At 33.2% G+C, this 12,091-nt stretch overlaps 1 protein-coding gene and 1 pseudogene across 3 annotated transcripts; one reads left to right on the forward strand and one right to left on the reverse strand.

Moving 5' to 3' along the window:
- Nucleotides 1-1,416: 1,416 nt before the first annotated feature.
- Nucleotides 1,417-6,080, reverse strand: LOC120218633 (annotated as a pseudogene).
- Nucleotides 6,081-8,506: 2,426 nt separating this feature from the next.
- On the forward strand, nucleotides 8,507-11,383 carry LOC120218632 (mitogen-activated protein kinase homolog NTF3). Of its 3 annotated transcripts, none has more exons than XM_039215564.1 (3): nucleotides 8,507-8,849; nucleotides 9,027-9,480; nucleotides 10,330-11,383. In XM_039215564.1, exons 2-3 carry the CDS (start codon nucleotides 9,058-9,060, stop codon nucleotides 11,023-11,025), a joined length of 1,119 nt encoding a protein of 372 aa, XP_039071495.1. In that variant the 5' UTR covers nucleotides 8,507-8,849; nucleotides 9,027-9,057; the 3' UTR covers nucleotides 11,026-11,383. The 3 variants fall into 3 exon arrangements, with proteins under 3 accessions (XP_039071495.1, XP_039071496.1, XP_039071494.1); XM_039215565.1 differs by having other exon boundaries at nucleotides 9,055-9,480; XM_039215563.1 differs by having other exon boundaries at nucleotides 8,508-8,849; nucleotides 9,051-9,480.
- Nucleotides 11,384-12,091: the final 708 nt, after the last annotated feature.

Here is a 12,091-nt window from a genome sequence, read left to right on the forward strand (position 1 = left end):
TCAAACTCTGTTGGCCTAATATCATGTATTTCTTTATTTATCTTATCAAGATCATGCGATCGTTCTACCATAAATAAACTTGATTAAAGCAGTTTTTATTTGTTGCTCAAAAGTAATGTTTAACCATGAATCCATTATGTCCTTTCGGTGGTAAAATAAAAGATTATTTACATTGTGAATGTGGACCTAATCCTATATATATATATATATATATAGTTATAGTTATAGAAAACTGTTTAAATTAGAATCAAGGTCGTAGTTTTATATAGTTGTATCTGTAGAATGTGTATATTATCAAAACATATATTACCTTATAATCATTTCGTATTATTTTAAAAAATTAAAAATAGGGTTTAACAACCATTTTCGAGTAGAGTTATTTGAGTTATTTAAATTTAAATATTTATAACATTACGGTATTATTTGATTCTAATTTAATTGGTTTCTATAACTATATATATAGGGTTAGGATCCACATTCACAATGTAAATAATCTTCTTACATAATGTTTATTTTCATATGTGATATATATATATATATATAATAAACGTGATATACATATATCATAAAAATTTGAGAAACTTCATTCAACCTCCGTCAATGAGATGGAGTGGGATTATGTATCCCTTGAAGATCTTGCTCTCTTAATGGAAGGTTTGAGAATTCAATCGTGAATGTCAGATGAGGAGGCACCTTCAAACATCAGTGCATAGTCGCCCTTCAAGATAAGGGGTTTGGTATTAATGGATCCCATGGTCTGGAGGGAGCTCATCAGTTGCAATTGTTGGATATAAAAGACACTGCTGATAATGTTGATGGATTCATGGCTGTCACTAACTCTTTATAATGGATGAGACTAGATGAAGATCAAATAAGCTAACCAACTTCTAAAATCCTTGCTGCTACGTCATTCGACTCAATTCACACAAAAACCAACACGATCATGTCCCAAATAATCACCCAGTATCCTGATCTTTAATATAATAAGAAAAACAAAATATGTAAAAACTGATCATTTGAACATATCCAAAAAGACGATTACAATATAATGTTTTAAAATATCATAAACAACAGGCTGAAAATAATTATTTTTACACACACAAAAACATACATATACCACCAAAACACAATTATGTAAATAGTTATTCAGTCCACAATAAGTAGCCCAAGCCCAATGATCAATTGATTAAGCATAGACCAACATACTTATATTCCATCACCAAGGTAAACTACATCTGTACCGTACATATTATGAATATTCACACACATCGGTTATACATATATAGACGATTGTTGTTACTGTATGTATGTAGTCTCCCATTGTCCAGTTTATCAGCTTCCAACAATAATTCCTATTTACAATTGAAGCCACTGAAACCAAAATAAAAATATAAACGTGTTTACTGTCTGCACTGATGCTCCAAATGAAATCAGACAAAAAATAGCTAGCCTGAGACCACTACGGATCCCAATTGCACCTTCAGGATTCACCTGATTTAGGGTTCAGTGTATTACCTGTTATGTATATTTCCTCAGCTTCCTATGAGCCCGGAATTTACGAAGTTTGTCTCTCAAGTCGGCTGTCAGGAGGCATTAGGTTAAAATCATTAAGATATTAACAAGAAAAACAAATCATACACGCCAAAGATGAGCAGTGATGCTACAATTATAGTTCACTACACATTGCTTCAGACAAATCCAATGATCTTAAGATCTTGCCCTCGACATGATTAAACTCCAGCCAACTAATAAAATTTACTTCATCTTGGATCAAAATTAAAATATATAGACTTGCTCTTAGGATAAAAGGCAAATGCTATGCTGCCTGTATCAGTTAGCAAATCATCAAATAATCTCAGGTAGCACGGATACTGTCAGTGTGACAATCAACCTAAAAAAAACTTCTAGGTCAGGAACTAATGGATGATGAGAAAAAAGGGAAGAGTACCAGCGTCCTTGTAGCGTTCCAGATTGATAGCCTCATTTAAGTTGCAGACCATATTAAATTCCTCTGTATCAAGACAATGCTGACCATTTGGCCTGAAACCATAAATTATCCAGCATATGGCATTCCATATTCTCACATATTTAAGACAATAATATCCAGCAAGTGTAAACATGTCCAATTCTCTCACGAAAGCAAAAATTATCTTCAAAGAGGTTTCAAGACTAACCGGTCTTGTTCAATTAACAATAACCCATCTGAAGCTGGAGACGCTTTGACAGCTTCCCTGATTCAATCACTCTCATCCCATCACTGTATGCCAAGTACTTGTTCACTTGTATAGAGGCCTGCATAGCACATCGGGTAGGTTTCCAATGTCATATTTTCTGAAAATTTGCAAATTTTGGTAGGAATTAAATCAGCTCAGAAAGTAAAACACTAAAATAGGTATATGAAAATTATATTTAGACCATATCTTAATTAATCATGCAGAATATAAAAACAAAAATAGGTAAACCAAAGCTCACAAAACCAATCTAGTTTAGGTGGCCGAAAAACCAAAATGAAATAGAGAACCAATGTAAGGTCATAGCAACAACGTAGACAGCCGCAGAATCCTTCTCCATAAAGGATACAGATTTATGCCATCATATCGATCAACAATAAGTCAATTTTCCAGGATGACTACCACTTTTCAAGGTTATATAGAACTCAGAAGGAGAAGGAAATATTAACAATGTCCAAACCTATTCCAAGATATCCTTAGACCTTTCATTAAACAGGCAGACATTCAAGACAATCAAAACCATATCTCAGATCAGTATTCTTTCTCCTCAACCCCAAGTATTTGAAATTATCAATCAGCATTATGAACCATTTAAATATTTTAGTTGTTAGATGATACTATCTAGCAAGAATTTAAAGGCTCGTGTCAAAACAATCATTTGTTAAATATGTTAACCTGCTCATCAAGGACACCTGAAGCATCCATCTAAGACCTCACGATAGATGCAGAACTTGACAAACCCAGCAAATATAATTGTGAATTTTTTTCGTCATGATCTCATAGTGCTGCGTCCTTTTAGTCCTTGAACTTGATATTTCACCCCAATTTGGCCCCTAAACTTTTTAGTCAACACTAGTCCTTGAAATTTGATTTTGGTCATTTTGATGATGTGACGCTCTAAAATTGTGATATGCATTACAAAATATACATATAAATTATGGCATAAATCACAATTTCGAAGTGTCACGGCATCAAATTGACTGAACATGGAAAAGTTGCAAAATTTGTGGAATAATATTAGATTAAAAGAATAGTTTATGGATCAAGTTGGGAAAAGTTATCATACTCGGATATTAAAAGTTGTTTTATCCTGCACCCAACCCCACCCAAAAAAAAAGGAAAAAAACTAGAGAATGCATGAAGGGTACCTTGCATCTCACAGCAATGTTGATGGCATCAGAAGGCCTAAGGTCAAAAATGACAGGCTCTGACTCATCACCCACCTGTTACAACATCCACATGTCAGCAAAGACAACATTACACAAATATATAGAAACAAATGCACTTGTGGAGGGGGGGGAAGTGAAAGAGATGAAGTTCCATGCTGAAGTAGATATAAACCTTTGTGAGGTACAACTGTGCAAAGTACGCCTCATGCACTCTTTTAGTAACTCTGACAAGCTTTACCTGAGAATAACAAGATAGACATTACCAATTCAGAAGCTAGTTTTCGCAAGCTATGCGTATTCAATTAAAAAAACTCGAGTTCAATAAGGTAATTATCGAGCAGCTCGAGCTCTTGGTCGAGTCGAAATAGAGCACCATAACACTTGGCATGAACAACTAGACAGCCTAATCGAGCTTTTATTTTTAATATATTTTTATACTATTAAATTACATTTTTACACTCAATATGTATATATCATTAGTAACCCTATTCTAGATTCATAAAATTTTCCTCTCTTTCGTTACCTTAGCAGCGCCACATACACATCAAGAAGAAACACAGATTCCTTGGTGGTTCCTTCTTAATTTCTTCCTTCGCATTTTATTAATTATTACTTTCTAATTACTCTTGCTCGTTATAGCTTCCTTAAGCTATTAGTTATGACATTAAACAAAAAAGGGGATTAACAAAGGAAGAAGATTAGCAGAGTTGGAAAGTGGGTTTTCTTCCAAGTATCCAAGGAAGCTTAGCAAGTTGCAACTCTCGTCTTGTAATTATTTTTGTTCTTTATTTCAGTAATGTCTATCAAATCTAAAAATGACCCTTTTTTCAGCAAGAAAACAATTTCCTTTTCTTCTTATGAGCTCATTTTGTTTAAAATTGTAGGAATTTTCTTACAGTTTAATTTGATGGGTTTAGTTTTTAATAATAGATAACTAGAACTAAAACAGATTTGTATTTTTTTCCATTTTTTAATTGTAATTTAGTTTCGGTTTTTTAACAGAAGTCTCCTTTGGATTCTTAGTCCCTACAGGTTTTGAAACAATAATTTAGTCAAAAAAATAGAAAACGGGGGGAAATTTGCAATGCTTCATTGAACTTAACCAATGGTCCTGAGCTCAAGCTTAATCGAGCTAAATCTGCTCTATGATTTTTGAGCTTAAAAAATAATATTTGATCAAGTTCAAGTTTGAGTATCGAGCTCTGAACATAGAGTCAAGCTCGATACAATTCAAGCTCGACTCAATTACACCCTCTAGCGACAATACAAAAATAAGATGTTGAGAGATAGGAACTGGAGCAGGAAAGGAATCATACTTGGTATTCCATCTTGTCAATCATGTCCTTCACTACTTGATACATAGTAGGTCTAGCCTGGAGTCAATGAAAAAAATCATATATAATTCATATTTGGTACAATAACATACAATTTGGAAAAAAAAAAAAAAGAAGGAAAAGAACCCGACTCAATGGGAATATAAAACAATAACATACAATTTGGACATTGCGCACAGCTGCCATGAGCAACACACTTGGCATCTCCACTGGAAAAAAAAACACAATCCAAGTAAAACATGAATAGAAAAATTACAAATAGGGTCAGATTCATATATCATGTAAGATCACATACAAACAATGATTGGGAGAAGAAGACCAGTCCCATCGTCCATCTTCAGAACGATGGCAGGGTGTGGTGCATATTCCGGCAAATGCCCGCCTTGAGGATTGTTATGGACGCATCTTAAATGCCTACCGTCCCTCATTTTGACCATAAATCCATCAGATCCACTCCTCACCTCAACTATATCAAACAATTATGAAAATACACCAATTAATAGCGCACATATTAACAAATCTATATAAATAGACTCCAGCTTTATATATAAATAAAAGGCAACAACACAAAAGAAACAATAGTGAAGTAGTCACTGACAGCAGCCACATACCAGCTTCAAGCACACTGGCATCAACATAATCTTCATCATTTTCTTTGAAATTCTCGGCCGTGCTTCCATTCTCATCCGAAGATGAACTGAAAGTGCATTGCACCGTGGTCCTGCACTTACGTAATTTGAGTTGACTAAATAAAGCACGCGACTTATTCTTTCCATCAATTATCACTCTACATCCCCATATATCACTTCTATGCAATCTTTCCCTCGGAAAAAGGTCATTCGCCGGCGGTGTATAAACCCCAAATTGCTTGCTCCGAACAGCAGGGCAAATCACCGATCCTTGCAAAGAAACCATCTTCCCTTTGTCACAACCTACCCCGCAATAAAGACAAATAAATCTCATAAATTGTAATATCCTCAGGAGAAAATATTAAGTTTATTTCAATTTAACTCCCAATTTAGAAACTAAAAAAAAAGAAAAAAAATATAATTTTTATATTGAAGAAGATGGATGAACCTATGATCCAAAAACAAGTTAAAGAATCAATTAAAGTAAAACCGATAGATTAAAGATCCACACCAGAATCAAAGATATCCGAAGCAGGCACAACAACTACACAGATCAAGATTCAAGAATCGACGATCGGTTTCGATCAGCGGTCACAGCGAATTTGAGGAGAATCTTAGAAATCTGAAGAGGTCTTTTTTATTTTTTATTTTTTAAAGATCTAAATCAGAAATTTAAAAGAAAAAGGAAAGATCGAAGGAAATGAGGAATCACATGAAAGAAATGAGAGATGGCGGAGATAAGAGATTCCTTTTTCTTTTTTGGATAATTGTAATATGTATGTCTCCCCTGGACCCGACCGCATTGAATGTACCCATTTTTATCAATAATTGAAACTCTTTCTAAATTACGGATCTAGCCCTGCTTGTTACCCATTTTCTTCTCAGCCGCTCGCCCTTAGAGGGGTTTAATTATGAATTTAATTAAGGTATTTTTAAGTTTTATTTGAATAATTATTTTTATATAAAAATTAGGTGAATAAAAGTAATATTTATTTAAATATTTTAGGGCTTTGATAAAATTGTTCATACCTTTATATAGGTTTTTCAACTTGAGATTTAAAAAAAAATAATAAATTTTTGATTATAATAATATTTGTACTTTAAATAATTAATTAAGTTATATAATTCAAATAAATTGTATAACTCAAACTACTTGTTAATGGTGTTTATTTTTTATCCCCTTTCCTTGCTTCCATTTCTAATATTTATCAGGGTCGGATTAGGACGTTGGAGTCCCTATGTAAATTCTTAAAAATAGTGTGGTTGTTGGAAAATTGAGATTAATGGAACTAATTAATTAAAGGAAATTATGACTATGATGAGAATGAGAATTAATGAGAGAAGATAAATAATTGAAGTTTGGTAAAGTGAATTGAAGAAGATGAACTATTTTCTTGTAAAGTGGATTTAGACCTAAAAAATGAGATAAGTTTTACAGCTGTAGCACAATACTAATTATTGGTATTTTCCATATGACTTCAACAAGATTCGACAGTAGATTATGTGGTTTTGAGTCAAAAAAATTATCACTGATCTATAATACTTTGTTTACTTTTTTATTGTAATAATAATAATAAATCTAGTTTTTTGGGGCCCTTACTATTCTGGGACCCTATTCCGTCGCGCACATTGTATTGTCCTAGCCCCGCCCCTATATTTATATACAAAATGTTGATGGTGTTTACATTATCATTAATATAATGTTTATTTATACCTATTATTTTTTAAATTTTTATTATATTTTTAAATTTTGTATAACTTTATTTTATAATAATTAATTTGTGGATTCTAATAAATTTGAAAATTTTGATTCATGTAATTATTTTATTATAATTTTTATTTTTTAATCTCCTTTTACAATTTTATTATAGTTTCTCTTTATCTGACAATGCTTATAGTTAATTATGATTTTTATTATGAGTAAATTATGATCATATAAATGTCATCCAATAATGCTTATAGTTAAAACTATCTTACTAGATTATGTGTAAATTTATATTATATTTTTATTGGTTCTTATGAATTGATCATTGTTTCTTGGTGTAGAATTGTATTTAGTGATTATAAATAATGTAAGAGCTTTTGGCAGTGCAATGATCTTTTTTATTAAATCCCTAATATATTAACTATGTATATAATTTCGTAATATGTATTTAAATGATGTTTTGATTGTTTTGTATAATCCGTGTTATGAACTATGAAGTTTAAGTATACTATGAGAGTAATAATGTGACCTAGTAGCAATTCCTAGTATCGATGCCTTGAGCCAAAAGTTCGATTTTAATATATCAATTTGATATTGATATTAAGATAGAATATCACAAATGATTTAATAATATCGATATCCAATTTTTGATATCGAAACTTAACAGAAAGATCAAGAATCCTAAACCTCGAATAAGTATCGATACTTTTCACACAATATATATATATATATATGTCTTATATGATAAAAATCTTGTGGAATAAACTTTCAAATTGATACATTATGAAATGTAATAAATATTTCATCATATGTCAGTGGACGGTTTTGGAGATATTTTAAAGGGTAAACTATATGTTAGTATCTCATCGTATATATATCTAACATTTAGTTTAAGTTTCAATTTGATACTCAATGTTAAAAAATTAACATAACCATCAACGTGATTATTTTTATTTTTTAACAATGATGTGACATTATCTTATACTGAAATATTAACGGAGGGTACCAAATTGAAACTTAAACTAAATGCTAAATATGATTTTGAAAAAAATAAAGTTTAGTATCAAAACAGAATAAAAGTAATAATTTAGATACTAAACATGTAGTTTACCCTATTTTAAAGATATGATTTTGGAATTTAGAAAGAAAGGAAAAGGAAAACTTTTTGAGCAATTAGTGTATGATAAAAGAGGAAGACAAAGATAAAAGCAAAAGCTAAATACTTTCTGATTGAATTATGGATAAGATTCCATCCAGAAAATTGTATTGTATCTGATCCAAACGACGTCGTATATCGAGCTTCTAATAAACGGTTGCCGCCGCTGCTACAGTGGGCCCCTACATGAATGGACAAACTTTTTTTATAAAAAGAGCCAGTAGCTGTCGTCACCGGAGCAAAACCCGGTGCAGGTTAAATCCACCCAAAAGAAAATCCTAATAATAATTTGCTTGGTATTGTCGTTACTCTAATGGCGTCCAGGTAACCAAGTTTCCTCTCCTTCAGATCTCATCTGTCACAACTAATAATTACACTCAGAATCACAAGTATTTCCCCCCCACCCAGTGTGGAGTTTTAGTTTTTTTTCTTTTCGTGGAATCGTGATCGGTCTGCTCTAGCTCAAACTTTAACCGTGACCTTGTTTCAATTAGGGTTTCCCTATTGTTTCTGACGATTTTTGAAATGAATTCCGACGTTGATTAGCCGACAGAATTCGCCGAAATTCTCCAAGTTCAGTTATTTTGGTATTAAAGAAGAATCGCAGAGAAAATTTTCGAAACAGGTAAAAGCTTAGTAATCTTACTTCTTTCGCCTTTTTTTCCTTCTTTTAATTCATTTAATTGTGTTGTGAAGTGGATGCCTTTCACTAATTAACTGAAAATAATTAGTACAGTAATTACTAAAATCAATTCCACCCAAAATAGAAACTTTCCCCCCCTTATTAAGCCTGGTTATTCAGGTGATTGTTCTTTTTGGGTCAAAGGCAGGAGATGGCAACGCCAGTTGAGCCTCCGAATGGTATTCATTACCCAGGTAAACATTACTATTCCATGTGGAAAACGTTGTTCGAGATTGACACCAAATATGTGCCCATCAAGCCAATTGGGAAAGGAGCATATGGTATCGTTTGCTCTTCGGTGAATCGCGAAACCGACGACAAAGTCGCCATTAAAAAGATAAACAATGCCTTTGACAACCGGGTTGACGCACTGAGGACTTTGCGTGAACTGAAGCTTCTCAGACATCTTAGACATGAAAATGTGATTGCCTTGAAAGATGTCATGATGCCCATACATAGGAGCAGTTTCAAGGATGTTTATCTAGTTTATGAACTTATGGATACGGATTTGCATCAAATTATTAAGTCTTCCCAAGCGCTTTCAAATGATCACTGTCAGTATTTCCTCTTCCAGGTATCTACCAATCCCTTTGCAAAGACATTGTATTGGGTTAGTTTTGATAGATTATTTGCTTAACATGGATAAACTGTAATTTCTAGGCAGTATTACATTTCAGTTATACAAAGTTAATAAATGGAGCACGGGCTTACAATTGATACATTTTGTGTGTGCATGTTTTAACACGAAAAATGCTAAATTTAAATGTGTTTTACATGGATGCTATGTTGCATAACTTCACGTTACTACTACTAGTATACTAATTTATGATAATTATCATGTAATCTATATTTTTATTTCTTGTGCATTCCCTTTTGGCAGTTCTCCATTGTTGAATAGTACTATTGTCTGCTCGTTACATTCCTTCTTAGCACTGTATTAAATTATTGGTGGATCAAAATGATTGTTCCTGCTAATTGATCTCCAATGTTTTAACATGACTAGGCAACAGTTAGGGACTGACCTGATTGGAGCTATTTCATGATAGCATTTTCTAGAGAAACATGTTCTAGGCATTCTAGCTTTCGACCATAAGATACTGGCCTGATATAGCAAGCATTGTTATTACTTTCATCTCTAATGTATCTGGTATGATTATGCATCACAAGCTTTTATGCAAAGGCCTACTATTATAAAAATTGTTTTCATAAAGAAGCATATTTTGGAGTAGCTGCATCAGCCATGACTGCCACTTTCTCTCAGTTGGTTTGGGCGTAAAGAGACTTCTAGCATTTATGTGCATGACTTTTTTTAGTAATTGAGAAAATTATGCAGGGGTAATGTTCTTGAATTTTGCATGAAAGTTTCTATTGTGATAATGATCTAATATTTTAAAAAAAATTGTACCCAATCTCCTTCTTGCAGTTACTTCGAGGCTTGAAGTATCTTCACTCTGCAAATATTCTCCACCGTGACCTGAAGCCTGGAAACCTTCTTATAAATGCAAATTGTGACCTTAAAATTTGTGACTTTGGACTGGCTCGCACGAGCAATGCCAAGGGTCAATTCATGACAGAGTATGTTGTCACTCGCTGGTACAGGGCCCCTGAGCTTCTCCTCTGCTGCGACAACTATGGAACATCCATCGATGTGTGGTCTGTTGGATGCATCTTTGCTGAGCTTCTTGGCCGAAAACCCATCTTCCCTGGCACAGAGTGTCTCAACCAACTTAAGCTGATCATCAACACTCTTGGCAGCCAGAAGGAAGAGGATCTTGAATTCATAGATAACCCCAAGGCAAGGAACTACATTAAATCACTCCCATATTCCCGGGGAATCCCCTTTTCCCGTCTTTATCCAAATGCCCATCCTTTGGCAATCGATTTACTGCAAAAAATGCTTGTTTTTGATCCTTCGAAAAGGATTGGTGTAACTGAAGCACTCCAACACCCTTACATGGCACCCTTGTATGATCCCAACAGCAATCCTCCAGCCCAAGTGCCAATCGATCTTGACATAGACGAGGATCTGGGGGAAGAGATGATCAGGGAGATGATGTGGAAGGAAATGCTTTATTACCACCCCGAAGCTGCCAATGCCAACGGTGAGGTGTGCGCCTAATCTTTTCCACATCTTCCTTAATCACTCTGCAGTCAAGCCTACCGCCTACGAGGCTGTTTTACTACTGACGAGCAGGGTTTTGTCTTGGTGGTAATAGATGCTATATTTATGTCTTTGCTAATCCTTTATGGTTTGAATAATGTTGGAGAAACACAGGCAATATGTATGGTTGTCTGCTGTGATGCATGATATAACTAAAATTTTGTACCAATTACTTGTTTAGGAGTTCGAGCTCTTTCTGTAGATGCCTTGAAAAACCGAACTTGTATATAAGTGTGTTATTTTATGTGTCAAACTCGAGCCTTTGGACCAACTTTTTTAATTACATGTTATGTACATTAAGTTTAGACATTGGGAAAGTTAGCTTGTGGTGAAAATGATTGTAATTGAAGTCTGGCTCCCTATTTGTGGTGTAGGTTAGGGATGTAGAATGCGGTTGATCCAGTTAAGTTATAAAAACATTAGTAGTTAACCGAACCGGAGTAAATCAAACCGGAATAATTTTGATTCATTCACACACTTTTCTTTTGACCTAAGAAAATCAGATCTTTCGAAGCCCGAAGTTTAGGAGTCAACGGAAGAGATGTTTCGAAGCGAAGGTATTCTCGTATTCTGGAGTGTTTAATCATCGGAGGAATTGTTTGTACAAGAAGTCCGGAGGAGATATAACCATTATGATTTTGTTTAATATATTCATAGTGCATAAATTTTCTTTATATATGCATGGTATATTAGTATTTCTCCCAAAAATGTTAAAAAATTACTTTAATAGTTATTAAAGTTTTTGAAACTTTTTATAATTTTATAGTTGATTTTTTTCAAAAGTTAATGTCAAGATACAAGGATGGAAGTATAATTAATCATAAAAAATGAGGAAAACAAAATTAAGGTAAACTAAAATTAGGAAGTCAAATTTAATATTTACAATATAATTTTTTTAATAATATGCTTCGTCCCTGTCAAGATATATCATCTAATTTTATATATAATTAATGAATTAGATAACACAATATAATTATAGAAGTTCAAAATTAAATTTATTCTTAATAACCATCATCTGGTTTCT

Source organism: Hibiscus syriacus, unplaced genomic scaffold (genome assembly GCF_006381635.1).
Source record: "Hibiscus syriacus cultivar Baekdansim isolate YM2019G1 unplaced genomic scaffold, ASM638163v2 tig00110198_pilon, whole genome shotgun sequence".
Classification (NCBI taxonomy): domain Eukaryota; kingdom Viridiplantae; phylum Streptophyta; class Magnoliopsida; order Malvales; family Malvaceae; genus Hibiscus; species Hibiscus syriacus.